General features: G+C 44.1%; 1 protein-coding gene and 1 pseudogene across 2 annotated transcripts in view; one reads left to right on the top strand and one right to left on the bottom strand.

The window, feature by feature from the left end:
* The window catches only part of LOC146195365 (caspase-2-like), a 42,042-nt gene that overhangs the window by 2,822 nt on the left and 18,585 nt on the right, over nt 1-20,635 (top strand). For both annotated transcript variants that reach the window (XM_084597796.1, XM_084597797.1), the window contains exons 2-5: nt 474-717; nt 5,203-5,279; nt 7,694-7,864; nt 9,939-10,161. In XM_084597796.1, coding sequence (XP_084453922.1) covers nt 474-717; nt 5,203-5,279; nt 7,694-7,864; nt 9,939-10,161 — 715 coding nt within the window. The remainder of the gene's footprint in view (nt 1-473; nt 718-5,202; nt 5,280-7,693; nt 7,865-9,938; nt 10,162-20,635) is intronic.
* LOC146195366 (uncharacterized) lies at nt 15,134-16,972 on the bottom strand (annotated as a pseudogene).

Here is a 20,635-nt window from a genome sequence, read left to right on the forward strand (position 1 = left end):
CACTGTCACATCGTACCCTTAAATACAGAGCATATGTGCTCCTGAATATTGCATCTTTTTTTGTCTTCATGCTTTGCATTTTTCTGTCTACAGTACCAACCGATCCATCATTTTGACAGTGCAAGTGACCGTCTTTTTACACCCTGTGTAAATGGAAGGATGGACCAAGGAGAGAGGAAAGCTCAATGCACATAATGTCACATCCTTGATTAGTAGTGCCAAACAGTGGAGCCAAAGCACATATCAGTACCTCCTTTATTTCAGTGCAAGCTCCACCACCTGCTTCTCATTGGAATCTACTTGTATGCCTGGATTCGTTTACTTACCACAGTGTAGCGCTACTTACCTAGGGTGACTAAAGCCCCTCAGTAAACTGAGGGGCTTTTGTGGGCGACTCATAGCACTAGTGACGGAACCGTTCACCCCAGAATCATTGCTTCTTCTTCGCATGTCACCCCTCTGGTCTTGCACAGGAGAAACAAGGTCTGGAAGAGCGAAACTTATGCCTCCTGCAGCGTCTGCCCAGACGTGGGCCGCTAGCCTTCGACCGCTTCGTTAACATTCTCCGTGAAAACCGCATGTCCGACGCTGTCAGGCTGCTCACTGGGGAGGCCCCACCAGAACAGCCCGCCGCATATATGGCACCAGTGGATTCCCGTGCGGACAGGGTCTTTGGTGGTGGTGATGCTCGATTCGTCATCGATTCTACTCCTACCAGTACGTATTATTCTGATCTGTGGGCCACTGCATTTTCATTGAATGGGTACCGTGAAAAAAAGCAAAAGAAAAAGAAAGAAGAAATTACTTTACTGCTGTTGAGCTCCTAGAAAAACTGTGCGTTATTTTTTCTTCTGCTTTGCATTTAATATTCCTTATGCCTGAAAATCATCATAAGACTAATTCTTCTCAATGACAACAACAGAATACATAAAAAAAAAGAAAACATATCCTCAACATTTGCCTTGGACTCGTAGACTGTTGGCCCCTTTCAGTTCTATAATAACGAGCCCCTCATTTTCCCTTCAATTTTCTGCGTAATGCTTGCAGCAAAATAAGTTAACATTGCTACTGCATGACTTTTGCAACCCCTGTAAAGATTCAGACGCAAGAAAACATTTCTGGTGACCTATTGAGTCAAAAGTTGTGCCAATAGTTGCTGTAGTGCACGTTGGATTTTCTTTTGGTGCACCTTTAACTGTGTGAGAAGCCTGCAGTGATAGTTTATATCAAATGTGCTTATAAACTATGTGGCAGGAAATCAAAGCATACTTGATCTGCCCATTCCGTTCACTTTATGTGTCTACACTTTGCACGCGCTTTTGATCTACCATCTGTGCATGGAACGCTTCCAGTAGCTGTGTGATGTTACTATACAGGACAGGATTGCAAGATGACAGAACTTTTCTTATTCTATTAGATGATGTGGTTTCGTTTGGAAGAAAAAAAAATTGTAAGTGCAACAGCAGCCTGTACACTGGTGTACACTACAGCTGTAGTTAAGGTGTGCGTCCAGCATAATACAAAGGAGTTATTTTGTATAGCACTTTTAGTGAATAAAAAATTGTAAATTATAGGGTTTGTTGTCCGGAAAGTGACATGTTCTGTCAGGAATGCCGTCGAAAGCTTAGCATTAGCTTTACCAGATGGCTACAGCCGTAGATAGTAGATAGCCAAATTGACCTTCCTTGTGGCTGAAGCAGAGCCAAGTGCAAAACTTTCTAGCAGTAGCCCAAAATTAGAAAAAAGCTTTGCTTGATTTTTAACTGATTCGTTAGGTGTATTAAATTAATATTCCACAAGCATATCTATGTATTAGTTCTTCATGGTTTTCCTGCAATGCGCGCACCATCACGGAGACTGCAAGTCGTGAAAAGCAGATGCTGCATCAGTTCAAGTGTTCTTTTTTTTTTTTTTTTTTTTCAGTGTACTTTGTTATAATACAGCACATAGGCATGCTTTCGTTTCATCTCTATCAAAACATGGCTGCTCTGACTGGGATTGAACCTGAGTTCTCTGGCTGAGTAGATGAATACTATAAGTGCCGAGCCACTCCAGTGGGTGCTGTGTAACATTTGATGTTGCTGCACACAGCTTTCATTAACCCATTTCCTTCCAAAGCCTGGGATTCGCTGGATGACACGAGACAAAATGGGCATAGCGCAGCCTTTGCACATGAGAGACTACAATCTTCTATAATTACTATGCAAGAAGCAGTGTCCTACATATTGGACACTGGGCATAAACTATAGGTTGAAGCTACTGAACTAACATGCTTTCATGACTCATGTCAGTTATTACTGTGCAGGATGATTACATGGCTCTACTACTCAGATGTTTTTGTAAAAAGATGTTTTTCTAGCCCTGGAGATGGTTTATACTGCAGTTTTATTATGTAAGAATGTATACTCATTTTTTACATACAAACCAAAGTTCACTGGTTTTTCAATACTGCTTAATTATTACACATGTTGATGGCAGTCTTTGTGGATTGTGTCACTTTTTTTTGTCTACTTAAGGTGGGTCTACAGCCATGGTCTTTTATTGAACTTCATGGAGCAGTCATGACATAGTTTTAGCTGTTTGTGTGAGCGTGCAGCAGTATTTTCGATCGCAAACCAAGCAAAACATTCAGTGGAAGCGTCCACATGGTTTTTCAGAAAACAGTTTTTGCTTGTATAGTGCCAACTTGCTCTCTTTAGCTGCATATGCTGTAAAGTGCTGTGAACGAGATTCTGGCAACAGCAGTTGCCAGCATTGAGCATGATGATTGTGAAGAAAAAAATTGGTGGCACTCCTAAGCTTCGCTTTTAAAGGTATGACGCGGTCATTTGTGTACATGCACCTTGTTATTCGCTTAGGCAGTGACCCTTTATCTGTGCATCTGTTATCTCACACATATTCATTAGCATACAGTCATGTACTGTGAAAGCTTATCCAGCTACCATATACCGAGCCCTGCTGTGGTGGTGCAGTGATTAGGGCGCTCGACTGCTGTGCTCATGGTTGTGGGATCGAATACGACCGTGGCGGCCGCTTTTCGATGGAGGCAAAGAAAGAGTAAGGTGCCCTTGTGCTGTGCGATGCCAGTGCATGGTAAAGAACCTCAGATGGGTGAAATTTCTGGAGCCCTCCACTATGGCATCTCATAGCCTCAGTTGCTTTGAGACGTTAAACCCCATAAAAAACCAAACCTTATACTGAAGCCATGTCCATGATTTTCACTGACAGCACCGAATTTTTTTAGAAGGGGGCTTTTAATGTTATCGCATTAAAAAGTGAAGACAGATGACAAAGTTGAGGGAATGTTGCTTGATGTAAGAACCTTATTGTGTTGTAAAAAATGGCTTTGTGGTGCGTTAAAATTGAGCACTGCAGCCAATTGTAAAAGGCAGAATATAGGTCGTACTGTGCTTTTGGTGAAACCCTAACTTACGTGTTGTAAAAACGGAAACAGTAGTGAATAGCTAAAGTAGTAAGAAACACCCTTACCTTGAAATAAAACCGACACAACCATATCGACATACTGATGACACTATTTATTTCTAATTTACAATTAAATGCTGCTCATATGTACTACGTTCTGTGCAAGAAGACCATGGACTGTGTAAGTGTTGCTTGGACTCATGTAAGTGTGCTTGGACTTGTCCTGTGTACCATGCATCGTGTTACAGAGGCTGCATTTCCGAAAATATTTATGCACCATCTCTCCGCGGAGAGACTGCCATTCCAACAATACCCAAGTACACCCAGTCAGATACAGTCGATATCACAGTCTCCCAGCCAGGGTGGCCTAAATTCCTAAACTTTATTTGAGCCTTTGTTTAGTGTCACCATATCACATTGTTGATGATGGTGATGGTGACGAGGGCTGTTTACTTCAGCAGCTCATTGTTGCAAGGTTTACGTAGTTTCTCCACCAATGGTCATTGTGACATCATCTTGTGTGCATGCTTGTTCCACATTTTTTTTTTCTTTTTTTTTTTCATTTTTCGTAAAGTTGCCCTGCAAAGTGCATTGACGGAGCACCATACATACTAGACAGAGGGCCTTTGTTTATCTTTTCGGTGCGGGGTTTGGGCGCCTTTGCTAGATAGGCCATGTGCTCCACCCTTTTTGCTGGGTATATTTGTTTGTAGGGTGATCCCAACTTCGCGTGAAGTATGCATTGTACTCCTGTGCTTTGGTTTTGTTTCTGTTTTTGTAACAGACTTTGGGGGACCACTCATCGTAAATTTTGTGTACCTCTGTGAGAATGGTTTATTAACGTAGCGGGCCAGGGGTCTGATGCCTCAGCAAGCCCAGCCTTGCCTGCTGTATGCAATGTGTGACACTATGGCAATGTGCCCTGTTAGAACGTGGGAGAGTTGCTTCAATAATTGCTTCCTTGGGAGGCACTGTGGGATGGTTGCAAGTAGTGGTGAGTATATGTGGTCGGGACAAAGGAAAGAAATGGACTTTCTCCCGTCCCACATGTTTGCTTAGGATGACAGTGTCCTAAGCCTAAGGGTGGCCCAGTGCAGTATTTCTCATGCTATTGTCATTTTTGTAATTGTGTTGCACTGTTTATTTTCTATATCAACCCATTCAGTTCAGTTAATTTTTCGATTCAATAAGGTGTAATCGAGAGAGTCATTTAGCGAAGCAAGGACACTGGACCTAGCACGAAGAAAGAACGACAGCACCAAGTCGAACAATACACCATTAAAAATTTACTACCATTGTATAAGATGCGGTGGACTCTTCAGGCTGTTCTTGAAAAACATTTCAACATATATATTCTCGTTTTTAGGGTAAGACTAGAGTGCAGCTTTGCTCTTCACCAGGCACCAATTTCTTTTGCAGCAAGCAAGCTAGGCTTTCTGATTGGTGTTTTGTAGCAGTAAGCTTTAGTCACGGGCGGAATACTGCAGTTATTCAGCAGGATAAATAACGCGCTCAAACTGTGATAAAGTCTTGCTTTGGCAGAGCGGTGTTACATGTTTACATGCGCCATCCCAACAGGAAGGACTCACCACAGTCACAGATGGGAGATAATAAACGGATGCTTAACAGAGTGAGATGATCAGCTTGTTGCTAAGATTACATTATATAATGTAAGTATATCGAACAGTTCCTGTATTGAATGCTGAGCGTGCTAGCCCTAAAGCCAGTGCAGTGGGGGGCCTTTCATGTCTCACAGGCCTATGCGTCGTCCTTTTGCAGGTCACAGCACAGTGGGCGAGGCCAGTAATGCCGAGCTGAGGGTGACTCCAGCCGAGGATTGGAAACTTGGAGAGGATGTAAGGTCTTGTTTTGCTGTGTTTGCCAGTGTTATCGTGCTGTGCTCCCTCAGTGTTGACGTTTTGTCTTTTTGCGCGACTCCATCTATATTTGGGTATTCGTAGACCAGGGAGCCATTTTGTGCAAAGAAAAAGCAGTTAATTGGTCACAAAAAGACCTGCAGATTATGCAGCTGGATAATGAGCAGAGAATCATTATTGCTTTTGGGGTAGCTGTCTTCCAAATTTTGGGAAAAAGTAGAATCGATAGCAGACAAGCGGTGCGGTCAGGTGTACACAGAACAAGTGTGACAGATACTGCGCCTTTCCTTTCCTATGAACCAGTTATTATTATTACTGTTATCATTATTATTATCTCATTGAGTGCTGTAGTTTCTGTCCTTGGTTGTAAGTTCGAGCGTTGGAAGCCACATTTTTTTAATCGTAAAATGTGACAGGCAGTGGCAGTCACATGTGATTCGACTCCTTTAGAGCCAAATCCAGGAATGGTCCATGGCATGTCATCCAGTGAGAAATGTCAAGATATACCAGGAAACAAACTCTCGATCTCTCTATCTCAAGTCTAGATTATACCTGTTTAGCCTCTGGCACTCATTCAGCTGAGCTGATGCTGCCATCGTCAAGACCCAAGAAAATGCTCACATTTGAAGCTAGGAAGTAAACGTAGCAGTAAACATGCATTTAGTGACAGCAATGGATTGGGATTCTTTATATATATGTAGATCATTCTTCATTTTACACGATTAGAATGGGCCATGATATGATTTTTCGGACCGCGAAAATGTCCGAAAATTCAGGCAGTCCGAAAAATCGAATTTTGCATAGGAAATCACTTTACATAAACTGCTGATTGCCACTATGGTGGAGGAAGGGGTCACTAGGCCAGTTTGATGTTTGACGGTCTCACTGGGCAGTGCTTACTCAGATAATGGGGCAAATGCACTGGCTTAGATGAAGTCCAGACATAAAAACGAATCTGTCTCTGAGAGTTCACTGAACTGCCGCATTTTGACACCCACATAATCGTATTTACTGTGCAATGAAGCATCATTGAAATGCGGTTTGTAGCTACTGCGCCTGCACTGAGGGGCCCAGCACTGCGTACCAGGCCCCATATTTCTAGCTTAAAATTTGCTTTATATAATCACATTTTGGACCCCCTTGAGCTATGGATTAACGACGTCCTACAAAAAAGAATTGGGGGACACTTAATCTTCGCCTTTAAGATTTCAGTGTGATATCTCCACTGTTCTTGAACCCCAGTGCTTTGAAGATGCAGATGGATGCATAAGGGTTTAAATCAGGAAGCTGCCTGCACCATCTGTTGTTGCAGCACCATACGATCGAAGGAATTTTCCAATGAGTGCCGCATTGCAGGTAATCAAAGCAGAAATGTCCTTTGCTGCTCGCTTAACCATTACTTCCGTAATTAGTTTCTTTCTAATGATGCACCTAAACATTAGCCGACAGCCGAGAAAAGCAATGTAGTTCTGTGGCAGAGTAGTTGTGTGCTCACTTCACACTTCAAAAGAACCGTGTTCGACTCTGCGGGTTCCCGTAAAACATTTATTGCTTCTTTACTTTCTTCTGATTGTCTTCTTTACTTTCTTCTGATTGTCATGTCACAACCATAACGCCGACACCGACTTTTTTGCAATACGGGGCCCTTAATACTATTCTGTTAATACCTGCTATTGGAGGCTTGGCTATTGGCAGTGGTGCTGCGGCGAATTTGAGTGAAGCCCAAAAAATCGACCAATTGGAATTTTTGCGTGGAAGCTCAATATACATTTTATGCAGGATGTCCGAAAAATCAGGTGTCTGAATTTTCGGTCGTCGACCATATTTCGTTATAGAAAGTAGCAATGTGAACCAGTAAATACGCTAATATTGCAGTAGGTACTACTGTGCTCAGTATGAGCTGCAGCGCACGAGATGCAGTAAGAGCTTTGTTCTCGACGCTCAGTAACCACAACTGTGGTCAAAATATATACATTTAGCTTTTGGAAGAGGGTATAAATACCCATTAATTTCATATAAAGTGGAAACCTCAGTTTGTTCCTGCCAGATGCATTGCAACTCATGTTGAGCATGATGGTACGTTGAACTCCCAGTGCGCAGTTTGCCTTAGTGGGCAAGCAAGCAGTGGTGACGCTCCTGCTGGAGGGGAACGGCGAAAACAGTGCTTACTGACGGGACAGCAGAGAAGGCGAACACGTGCTGCTGTCGTTCTCTGCTGTCCTATCTGTAAGTCCTGTTTTTGTCGTTCGCTTCCAATATGAACCAACCTAGCCTGACTCTACCTTCTTCTTTGGAAGCTCCTGGTGCTTCTTTTATGCCACAAGGGCCAACCTAGCGGTTATGCATAAAGTATTGTGTGCTTACTATTTTTTTACCTCTTTCTGCCGTTGCAGATATACAGCATGGTACATTCCCCAAGGGGCATGTGCCTTATCATCAACAACTGTGAATTCGGGGGCTTCGCTGAGCGACGAGAGGGCTCTGAGCATGATGTACGACGCATGGAAGCCCTCTTCAAGGCATTCCACTTCAACTGCATTGTGCGGTCAAACTTGCGTGCACGCGTAAGTAGCCAGATTGGGCGCTGCGCTTTTCTTCTGGATTTTACCTCCTCCTTACGTATAGATTTATTAGCTACAGATTCAACCAGTAGAATTTTTTTTGGTCCGTATCTCCTACTGCCAAGTGTAGCCTCAATTGCAGGCAAAATTACATCTGATCACGGAGTCGAGCCACAAGATTTATGACTGAAAGCCAGATTCAATAGAGTGTGCTTAATCTGGCAAATTGTGGTACTGATTGCATGTGCTTGATGACGCCCACTAATAAATAAGGGTTTGCCTATTGGCGCACCACTATTCATTAGCAAAATTTCCTATTTATTAGTGAAATTTCGAATACGGACCAAATATGCTTGTTATTCAATTCATATCCTAAAAAAACTCGTATTTGGAATATATTCAAATATTCGAAAATTTTCGAATTTGCCTGTTTCACCGCCCTGCTTGCTTGACCGTGTGGATTATGCAGTGAAACATCATCAAAATGTGACGGGGCTGTTTAGTTAAGAGTGACCTTCACTTTTTTAAAGACGGCCTTCCCGACAGTGTGCACAAGTTGAAGCTCTTGATGAAACTGGGAAGAAACTTCATTCTCACCATGGTTTAATCTAAAAAATGCGGACAACCATAGTGCAGGTGTTCATCAAATAAAGTTAGCTTGATGCAAACGGTATTCACCAGTCTTTATGTTTTTTCTCAGGCCCCTTTGAAAATTCAAGGTTTCGATTAATTTGGACATAGTTTTCTGGTCTGATAATTGAATTAGTGAGAGTTTACTGTATTCGGAACTAATGTACCAGCTCATCCGGTTTCGTGCAGGTCCTTCCTGTACTAAATAATGCCATACAGGACCCTTTATAAAATTTATACTAGATTTTCAGTTGGCCATACACTTCGGTGCAATTATAGTTTAATATTGAGCACCATGTGAATTTTGAAACAAACCAGGGAGCAATGATTGCTATTTTTTAAACTTTTAAAATTTAAATTAGACATTTGATTTCTATTTGAAAATTTCAGTATTCGTGCATTTCTACTAATAAACAATAGCTGTTTGATTTGGTGGGGAAATGCCTTTTGTATCCAGATGCACCGTACTACCTATCGTTATCGCTGTGAGCTACTGACAATACATTCTGAAGGTTAATTATTGCGAAAATGTTAATCCGGATGTCCAGAATCTAGCAAAGTTGTCTAACATTTGCATGTAGGCATGTAGGGCTTTCACACTAAAAAAAATAAGAGAGCAGAGTGGAGCAAATTAGAACTGGTCAGTGCTTTTTCTCGTTATAGACAGGTTTAAGTAGGGTTAAAACTGTGCCATTTTTTCATACAAATTCTTCACAGGCTCCGTGCAATCGGAACAAAAACGCGGGAAGAAATAATGAGCAACATGCGAAGGAAACAATGGAAGAACTGGGAAGAACTGGTAAGACTGAGAAACTAATGTCATCGTGAAAAATCAGCTAGAAATACGACATTGATAATTGTGGGTGCAGTTTTCTGTGTCATCCTTTAACTGTTGCGTGTCACAATGACCAAAATGAAAGAAATGAGTCACTGATTGCTTTCCTAAAGCTGGCTAAGTCGCATATATGCATCGGTAACATGGTTACGAAGAGTATGGTGGGAGCGCCAGCAGCAAACGTGGTCACGCATGCCTTCCTACATTGGTTCTGAGAGCTTCCGCCGTGTTCGAGGCCATTTGCCATGGTCTTCCATGTTCCTTCCCTCTCATATTGCTCACTGTAGAACATAGTCCGGTGTATGGGTACGAAGCTTTGAAGGCTTCAGTTCTTGCAATTCGGCGTTGGGATTTTTTTTTTTTCCATCCATAGTTATTTGGAGTGACTCAGATTCATTTAATCAAATTTCTGTATTTGCGCATTGTGTTAATGTTTTGAAATGCTCTTTTAAATGTTGAATTCGTTCCTTAAACTGCCCACTGAGCGTCATCCGGGGCGAACGCCTTTGTCAGGCTCTGTAGTCTTTAGCTTTCGCTGCGGCTTTCTGTAATGGAAAGGAGCAAAGAAAGGAAGAAAGAACTAATGCCCTGCTTCCTACTGTTGGGGCCCAGGACATGAAAGCGCTGCTGTCGTGGGCAGCCCAGCCAGAGCAACAGCGTGGCGCAGACTGCCTAGTGGTGATCCTCATGTCGCATGGGAAGAGGGACCTGATTGATGGCAGTGATGGGGAGCAGCTGCACCTAGTTGATGACGTCTACGCTCTGTTCAACAACGACAACTGCCCTGCCCTCCAAGGGAAACCGAAGCTGTTCTTTATCCAGGCTTGCCGAGGAGGTGTGGGCTTTTTGCGTCATTCTTATTGCTGCCTCACTGCTTTAATGGTGTTGTATTCCTTTCAGTGTTATGTAGCAGGCAGAATTAAGCATAGTGACTTGCTTTTACCTTAATACAGCTTAGTATATAGCAGCTGCGTACTTTCAGCAACAATTTTGTCTATTGCCTCTCTTGTATATTACGTTACTGTTGTGCAAGATAAGCAGTTGGAAGTCCTGGCTTACCATGTGCATGTAAGGGCCTACGCGAATGAAATCTCGTGTGACATGCAGCAAGAATGAAATAATTTAGTTTGATTTGTGGGTTCTAACATACCAAAATGGCTCAGGCGGTGAGGGGTGCTGTCATTGTTTTATAGCGATCAATGTCCGCCTGCTGTAGTAGAGTAGTCCATATAATTTCGACCACCTGAGGTTCTTTTACGTGCACTAACACTGCACAGTGTATCAGGCACTCAACAGCATGATGTCCGTGACAAGAACAATGGTCTGTTGCTCAGCATCATATTTATCGGTTCGCAGTAGCATGGCACATCTACTGGGCATGTCAGGTACACAGTCATCAAGCTACTGCATCAGTCTTTTACATATTTTCATGCAACCTGGGATTATTTGTCCTTAAGACAGTTTGATCTCAAGTCATTCATTTGTGCAGTCTTTCTATGTTACAGTGAGTTGCTTATTTCTTGATCTCGCGGATGAATTTTTCATACGACTCTCCATCTCTTTCTGTTTCTTAAACGAACTGTGTAATATTCATGGACTTCTTTGCGGGGGACACGATGAAAATTCGCGAAAAAAATCTATTTTTTGAAACTGACATTTTCAGAATCTGTAGCTATTATTCCTTTAATTCGCCAGGTTTTATATCTCGCGGTGCAGTATTTGGGCCACAGAATCAATTTATAGCATCACTGTCAGCTGAAATCCGCCAAGAAACGTTTTTTTCTGAGGCGCTTAGGTCGTTTTCTACACGCGCGATCTCAGCCATCTTGGTCTCGTTGGAAAGAGCGGCTTTTCTTTTCCCATTTCCCGCCACAAGTGCCTCTGCCGGCTTACTGGTGACGTTGAAATTCGAGCATAAAAAGAGTCCAAACGCGCGGTTCTATTCGTCGAGCTAGCACACGTGATTGAAAAGCGCACTGTGATTGGCCGCGCAAAGTTCCCGTCGTCTGCTCCTCCGCAGGCGACGCGTCTATCCTTGTTCAGTCGTAGAGTTGTGACGAGTGCGGCACGATGTCGGAAGCAACGCTGAAGTTTGCCACAAGTCACAAGTTTGGCAAAAAGAAGAAACTATCGGCCTACAACTTCAAGAAGCGCTCAGTTCCTTCGGCCGCCACAAGTCACCAAGTTTGGCTAAAAGAAGAAACTATCGGCCTACAACTTCAAGAAGCGCTCAGTTCCTTCGACCGTCGTCAAGAATAGTCCGCCGCCAACAGCAAGTGATGCCGAAGCCGCGGACAGTACCGAAGTGGACTTAGGCCTAACCGGATCGTCGACGAGTGAATGCATTCCGGACAGCAGCGGCATTGGGCGCGACACCGAAATATTGCAGCATACGGAGTTGTTGCAGAGAGAAATGGAAGCCCAAGAAAAGCTACAAGTTCTTTCTTCAATACCGGCCACCAAGCAAGCGAAAGATGGATTTTTTCACTCGCACTGACTATGTTGCGGCCGCGCCATCAGACATCGAGACAGGCTTCGTTGTCGTCAGTTTGGACTCAATGAACGCGTCAATGTCGTTTGTGAAGTGCAAGGTGTGCGGCGGTAGCGTCACGGTAGGGAAAGGTGAACGTGAATATGGCCTCGCCATATAGATTATTATCGAGTGTGCTTGCTGCAGTGATGTTGCGTCGGCATGGAGCTCGCCCCGTGTGAACGGAAAAGAGAAGTGCAACCCGTTCGTTGTGAACGTCCTTGCTGCGCACGCGATGCAAGCCACCGGGAATCAACAAACGGCACTCAATGACGTTTTTACGACCATGAACATTTCGCACCGTGGCCTCCACAACAAAACTTGGCAAAGGTATGTGAAAAAGAAGCTGGCGCCCGCGGCAGCTCTTGCTGCCGAGATGTAAACGTCTCTGTGCGTGCAATCGGTCCGGGATCTATATGATAAATTGCAGGTTGCAAATCCCGGAAACATTGCTGTGTCATACGACGGTGCCTGGATGACGCGCGGCCACTCGTCCCATATCGGCATCGACACGGTCATCGAGCTGTTTACAGGACTAGTTCTCGATTACGTGGTCCTGAGTAATTTTTGCGCTGGTTGCGAGCGTGACCCAAGCGAAGATGACCCGGCATAGCAGGCTTGGAAGGAGACCCATGCATGCCAGAAAAGCACCACCAAGAAGGCTGGTGAAATGGAAGTTGAGGCTGCTCTCACCCTCTTCCAGAGATCACTGCAACGGCACAACCCACCCTACTCTCAGATGGTGACAGACCACCGTCGAGCAGTGGCATCTGCAAACAAGTGCAAGACCACTGCGGACATGCAGCACGCTTTCAAAAAACACCATTTGAGTGGCCATAGTCAGTCTGACTACATCCCTGGTGCCTTCTAGTCACTTACATTGGAAAATATTGCAATATTTTCTCTACATTTTTGATTAAAAGAGAGCCAATCTCTTTTTTCTCGTTTTCTCAAAACACTGATTCTTGACTTCTTGCTTATTTGCAGAAGCGATATCTCTGCCTTCAATGGAGGTAGAACCATAATTTTTGTTGTGGCATGTAGCTAAAAGTGCAAAGCACACAATGTTAGGAGAAGATTTTGCAGTTTACGTTTAAAAAATTTTTAAATTTAAAAATTTGTAAATTTTGCTCTGGGTCAGACAGTAGGGCACCCACATTTGAATGGACTTCGAAATGCTATAACATTGCTAATATTTCCTTTATCAAAAAAGTGCTAACATTGTATACATTATGCTTTATAGTACCTAGCAAAGTGTCAATATGAATTTTTATTTAGTGTGGTTATTTTTTCATTGTTTCTGCAAATTGTGAACAATTAATTTCATCTATCTTTTGAAGTAATTGGCCAATTGGAAAAGTAGTTACATACAGTCAAACCTCATTATAGCGAAGTCTCATTTTGCGCGGAAATTCGTTCGTTATATCCGATATTCGTTGTAAAAGTGCACACAAATTCCTACAAAAAAAAAAATTCTGTTCATAAACCCAAGTAAAGGCTACCCTAAAATGGAAAGCACAGAGCTGAAAAAAAAGCATTTTTTTTCTTTAAAGCGTGGTATAAGCACGCGAAACCTTACCTTTCATTTTGCACTGCCAAGCAAAAATGAGCACACAAATCGGGATTTAGGCCACGCAGAACTGATTTATTTAAAAAACGACGTAATCTTCATTTGGCGGCACTTCACACTATTCGATAGAATAAATTTCTCAACGAAATCGACACTGTGCAGCGCTTTCCCAATGTCAGCTGATTTGGCCACAGGTAGGTTCTCAAGGTACCTTCTCAATTTCCTCGCCATATCGGCGGCCTCGGTGCTACTGAGAGCTCGCCCTTTGCCTTCTTCTTCACTCTCATTGCTGCTCGTAGCATCATCTGTAGGAAGCAGCTGATCGACAATTTCTTGGTCGGTCAATTCGGGCGCCACAGCCAAGTTGTCATCGGCAGCAATAAAGTCCTCGAACGTAACATTCGGAACCGCCAGTTGACGCCATGTCGTCTTGTCGAAATTGTCCGCTTCACCTTCAGAATCGTGGGCGTCGTTGGGCTCAGTCTCGCTGGTGGATGGGGCTAGGCCATCATCAACAAAGCAATTTCTTATTATCGACTGTGCCGCCATGCTGCAAGACGACGGCACGACCTCGAGGAAAGTGAGCACACGCGCGGGTCGGCAAAAAGGGGCAGGGGCACGCGGGCGGTGGTTCGATCACGTGCCGGTCACATGCCAGGCAGCCGTTGATGCTAGATTCATTCGCGGTCCCTAGATGGCGTGGCGTGCGAAAGCGCGGGTGATTCAAACACATTTTAGGTGGAGGCGATTGATAAAACCGAAATTTAGCGTTTTGAAAATTTATTTTTTTTGCTTCTTTGCAGATTTTGAGTCGTGTGAATACGAAATATGCTTCATTATAATCGAATTAGTGTCAAATTTTCAGTTTTTCATTTCGTTATAGATAGAACTCCCATAGAAATAAAGCACAGCCAATCAAACTTTGCTTTTACTTCGTTACATCCGATAATTCGCTGTATCCGTGTTCATTATAACGAGGTTTGACTGTATTTGAAATCAGCGCAAGAAACTGAATCAGACTACCTAGTTTTATCAAGTTTGGTCGAAAATTAAGAAAAATATCTTTAAGAGCCATGTCCCCCCTTAAGGGGAGACGCTCCTCGAAAAAACTTTTTTTTTAATAATGAAGTTAGAAGGCTGAAATTCACACAGCTGGTATAAATTGAGCTCCTGTTTCTATATATGTAATCAGTTTTTTGATAGCTATAGTAGTTCAATTTATATGCTCTATGAAATTTATAATTATCACCTTTCTTGTGCACACAATTTTTGTTAGTAATTATTATGACAGAGCATTTTAAAATACCCTGTGTAGTTCATTACAAGCCACAGAGTGTTGAAATCTAGGTGAAATAATTTTTATCTGCATATTTTTTAACAAAATAATTTTTTGAAATTAGGTTGTCATTTTCTTTTGTTAGTCAGTACTTCGTTATGAAATTATAATACATATATGATGAGACTAGATATATAAACAAGATTTCAGCTTTCTATACACTCCAAGGAACATCTGTGCAAAATTTCATTGTGATCCAAGAACTACAAGAGGAAAAAATTGTGTGCACAAACTTCAAAAATGGGCAAAAACACCAATTTGAGAAAAACGCAATTGAAAGTTTATTTGCATGTGAATGCCAAAGTTCTCGTTCATATCACTTCAAACTTGGTGCAAATGTAGCTCAAAGTGTTCACTACTGCACTAAAACACTAGAATTCCCCTGCTGCATATGTTTTGCCCTCACGGTTCTTGCGAACTGAGTCCTCCGTACGGGCTCGCTTCACCTGGTTGCGGCGATGAGACTGCGCTTCAGCAGTCAGCTTGGTTGACATCTTCTTGATCCTTTTTTGGTCGCTTTCCAAGCTGAGTCTGATCAGCTGCTTTGAAGGGAGGACACCCAGTTCTTCCAGCACTTTTTCAAAGCTGGAGTGACCCCTATTAAACCACAGCACTGCAATGGCGGTGGCAGTCTCCACTGCAGTCCGTGAGGCAAACCGAGTCTTTGGACACAACATCCAAATCTTGCTGTACAGGGATTCAGCAACATTCTGAGTTTTCCCTTGCAAACAGCGGGCAAGCAGTTTGGCATCTGTCAAACGTTTGTAAATTGGCAGCACTGCCTTTCCTTGCGCTTTGGTCAGGAGGGGGGTGTGGTTTGGAGCTGGTTCTCCCAGAGCTTGGGCTCTCTTTTGCTTGCACCACGACTCATTCCCATCAGGGCAAAACTTGTGGCTGTTCGCTTCATTGGTGGAGCACGAATGGAAGTAGGATGCCCAGATTGCACAGAACATGCCCCTTACATTGCCCCGGTTGCTTGTTATTGCGATTTTATAATAGTTTTGTAGCTTTTGAATTTACTTGTCAGTGAGCTTCTGTCCACGTGGGAGCGGAGTCTTCAGCTTTCTTAGGGCGGTACCAAGACTTTTGGCAACGTGGTTGGTACAGTCTTCTTTGGTAACTTCCTTCGACCCATAAACCTGCGCTTCACAGACTGCAGCATATGCCTTGCTGTCGCCGTCACTAAGGAATGTTGTAAACTGCATGTTGTACGACTGCGTCCTGCTCCAGATGCGTAGCGCTGCTTCACTTTCCATTGCATGTGACGTGCAGTCCACATTTTTTTCACACACAGGAGAATGGAATGCACGCCATACTTCCTCCTCTTCATCATCAAGTACTTTGTGGCTGCTACAACCTTGACAATAGTTTGTCGGCACCTCAAAATCTAGGCAGAAGCCAGTGTCCACAGAAATGGCAGTGCCAACACCATTGTGGCCGCGCTTCTGCCAGGTCCCATCAAACATTACAGCAACGTCAGTGTGGTCAGCTTGCAATGCAGTAATTCGCCTCGCTTCTGCAAGGTTGTCAGAGGCTGCTTTGGTGGCTGCAATATGCACTTTCTTCGCAATGTTGTGGAATGTCTTGTGGTACAGTGGCTTTGCTAACCCAAGAATGCCACAAAACCTCGTCAGTTGGTCGTGTCCAACACCAATCGAACGCGCACCAAGCACCACTTTCACATTGATCGCGAAGCTATCGCGGGGGCTTCCACTGGACCGCTCCACGTCGCAGCCTTCACGGCCGTCGGCATCGGTGCGTTGCGACGTATACACAGCCGAAACTACTGTTGCTGGGCATGCACCATTCGTACACCTGAGCTCCAGGAGAGAAGCGAGGCCCTTGCGCTTGTTCACGACCTCTACCACCGCGAGTTCGGACTTCCCGCACGTTCCGCACAAGGCACCGCGCACGAGTCGGGTCAGCTCTTCAAGTTCGCAGATAACGACGCTTGCGCCGCTTCTGCTGCCGGCTCTCTCTCCATTCTGGAACGCTGCCAACTTCCTCTCCGACGCGCTCACGAAAACGAAAGCGTCAGTTATGAAATCGGACGCCGCGCTGCAAGACGGGCTGCCGTTCTGCTGGTGTAGGGGGCTTGCAGCGTCCGCCGCGTTCGTGGCTCTCTTACGCTTCTGTTTGCGCTTCCCCCTGTACGGGCACGCAGTCCGGTTCTTGCGGAGACGAAAGTTGCGTTTCTTCTCGTCGTTCATTACGGAAAACTTCCGATAAAAAAAACGAACGCAGGCTAGTCCTAAGAGGCGATGCGATGCGAGCGGATACGAAACTGCTGGGATGGCTCTACTGCACGGCGGCAGCCAATGGCGGTCTCGAGTTCGCGTCACGTGACGGAAAACACGCTCGGAAGACCGCGGGAAAAGCATTTTTTTTTATATTTTCCCGTGCAGATACGAAACTGATGGATGTACCAGTCGAAAGAAGAAGGCTTTGGCCACATTTTGCAAATAGCCGCAATGGCGGCAAGCGCCGATGCGCTGAGCGGCGGCAGCTCAAAGATGGCCAAAATTTGGCAGCACTCACGATTTTTTCGGTCACTGCGAGTCATTTGGACGTGTTTTTAACTAATTTCTCGTACAAATTTAGTTTTCATATTTCGCTGCATGAAAGTAGGATGTTCAAAGATGATAGTGCAAGCAAAAACAGAAAATCGAAAAATTTCGAAATAATGCCGGTTTTTCGACCCGCGTCTCCCCTTAACTCAGCATAGTTGGCTTCGAAATTTGTGACAAGGGTATCATAATCCTCCTAGTCTCGCTCGGCCTCAAACTTTAGAGCAAGTTGAAGGCGTCAAAAGCTTCCTCCCCAGCAACACTCAACAGGAATGCATCTTTCACCACTCTTCTTCTTGGATGCTCCTTTAATGTGGTTGCTTAGATGAACAGCTCCAGTTTCCATTTAAACCATTTCCAGTACTGAGAGACATTACCAGAGAGCAGCAATTCAGGGACTTTCAGCAGGTCCATGGCCATTCATTTCTATGCCCCGCCCAGCTGGCCACTTCTGACACCATGTATAAGGAATGCACTCGGCAGGGGGATGTTCTGAATGTCGGTTTATTGCTTGGCATTGTATATGTAGGTTCTTGATAGTGTGGCACATGGAGTGTGCATATCCGGTCGCCAACTGATTTTTGGGATGCCCGATTTTCTGGGCCTTCCTGGTTATTCGGGCTCTGCAATGGCGCCATCACGCGCTCTGTATAGCACCGGCCAAAATTTTGGGCATCTGAAACTTTTCTAGTTTGATTTTCTGGACCTTGTATCTTGATCTCTGGCCAAAACCAATTAAAAATTGCCAAACATTGCTGCCATTATGTTATTTATATCCTTAAACCCACCCACATTGCAAGCAACCCGCCGTACCCCTACACTCTCGATAGCATGTACTGCTATCTGTAGCGAGTCAGTGGACCCATTACTACCCAAAATCAAGCGACCTTTGCCATGAGTCCCTACTCCATCCTTCCGATGAGCGGTGGCGATGGAGGTCTGCTCCATGGACAAGCGCCAGTAAGCGCGAACATGCTTCTGCCGCGTGACTTATGTCACAAGTTGCATTTAGCTGCAAGCGAGAGAGCCAGCGACGCAACTCGCTACAGCAACTGCAAACGGAGTCGCGATAACAACACGAGTCCACTTGCAGATGATGATGTGCGAGTATGGAGGGAAAAAAAATGGCACGCCTGTATTGTTTCCTGAAAAGTGCCTGCTGTCTACTGACAACAAATGCTGGTTTTACTTTAGTTTGCAATACACTGGGTGTCCCTACTAAATGACCTCCGAGAGAGCTCATGAGATGGTGTTGCTTTCGTAGCGAAAGCTACACTGCGCTAGGTTTTCAAGCCGTTGATATGGCACCGTGTTGCCGTGGCACCTTGGAAGACGAAGAAGACTAAGAAGAAGAAGAAAAGCTAGAGGAAGAAGGAGAGAAAGAAGAAATAAAAGAGGAAGAGGAGGACAGATAACTCGGTAGTTGGTAGAGGCGAACGACAACAGAGAGTCTCTAGGACAGAAGGTTCGTTCGAACGTTGTGATGGCGGCACATTAAATCCAAGTGTCCGCAGAAAAATTTGCTCCAACACTCGCAGCTTTCGCTCTATCACTAGGTTCAAGACGTGCTTAAACCCCCACAGTTTTTTTTTTAAACACCACTAGCTGCACACACAACTTCCATCGTTCTTGTGTGCCACTTTATATTTTTCTTTTTCCATTTTACATAGGGGAGAGGGAAAAAAAAGGCACTGTGATGTAGAGTCACGTGGGAGCAGCGAGGCTCCGTCTGAACTGGTTTGCCAGTGTCCCGTGCCTCTTATTGTTTGAACATCATACTGCTCCAACCGGTGCGCTGTTTTACCTACCGTCGCCACCGCGCCCGAGAGCAGACCGGCTGTGAGAATGAGGAGATTGACACAGAAACAGGCTGACCAGTTTTTAAAATCGCTCGGTTGTGAAGGGTTGTTTTTGTACTGAATTTGTTTTTTCGGACTGCCTGGTTTTCTAGACGCTTTTTCTACTCCTTGAGGCTCCAAAAAATCTGTTGGCCACTGTCAGGTACACAGTCGTCGATCAGTGGCATGGAACTTGCACATAAAGTACACGAGTGCCTTGCGTGTGACTACTGCCGCTGGGATAGAGCCTGAGTCTCCCAGCTCAGTACTGGCCGAGTGCTGTAATCACTGAGTTACTATGGCAGGACTATGAGCTGGTAGCTACGCTAAAAATGCCTAGTACAAAGTGCTCCCATTGCGATACATTGGGACCTCATTAAATTGAAAGCATTCGGGGCGTGTGAAATATCTGGCTGAGAGGCAGATTTTCGAGTTATCTGAAAATTAAAGAAAAGTGCGGCGTAAAGCATTGTTCATTCTCATGCAACACTAAGGTGACACTGAGGGAAAAGTTGGCTTGTGTCGATCGCTGACCAATTTTTGAAGTAGAACGTATGCGTAAGCACTGATTTTTTTTGCATAGATCCCAGGGTCTGTGCTCCACTGAAATTCCCTTCGATTCAGTGGCAATCTGTCCTTTTCGAAAAGGACGTCAAAAGCTTGAATCAGTCGGTGGGAAGGCTTTTCTTCTATATCAGGTTTCTCAATAAATACATGTTTTGCTGTTTGATGGTCGTCAGCACAAACTGAAAGTGCCAAGGAATCACTGCTCAATCAGAACATTTATCGGATGGACTTTCCTCATTGTTCCTTTAATAGTAGTAAAATCTCGTTACAAGAGACATAGTTACAAGAGACACTTGAAAATGGTTTGGTTGGTTTTCCTATGTTTGCATTGTTAACAACATTGCATACAAGAGACATAGTTACAAGAGACACTCTGTTACTAAAGACAACTTTTGCAGGTCCTTAAAGTAACTTACCTATTCACCATTTATAAGAGACGCAGTTAACCCAGGTACACTCATGCAACGCAGCTGACTTGTACGAACTCGTATGTGTGGCAGTTTAGATTCTCTTATCTGAATTATGTTCCATATCATTGTCCTATTTTGTTGCAATACGTCAGGAACAGAGGAGTGCCTCCTCTTGACTGGGAGGTCAAAATGTTTTTATTGTTTTAGCCACTGTCATCACATTCCTGTGTGACTCAAACAACAGGGACATTTTGACTTTCCAGTTAGGAGGAGGCACTCCTTCTCAGTTCCTGACATATTGCAACAAAACAGGACACTGGTATAGAACAGAATTTAGTTGAAACCTAAACTGCCGCACGTACAAGTTGGTAAGAATTTTTTGTTTCGAGAGATATCCTTTTGGGGCTTCTTGAGTGTTTTGTAACGAGGTTTTACTGTATCTAACATTGCTGTCAACAGAGGTGCGTCTGATGTTTAGCAATCAGCTGCCC

Source organism: Amblyomma maculatum, chromosome 3 (genome assembly GCF_055883805.1).
Source record: "Amblyomma maculatum isolate TAMU_Amacu chromosome 3, ASM5588380v1, whole genome shotgun sequence".
NCBI classification, from domain to species: Eukaryota; Metazoa; Arthropoda; class Arachnida; order Ixodida; family Ixodidae; genus Amblyomma; species Amblyomma maculatum.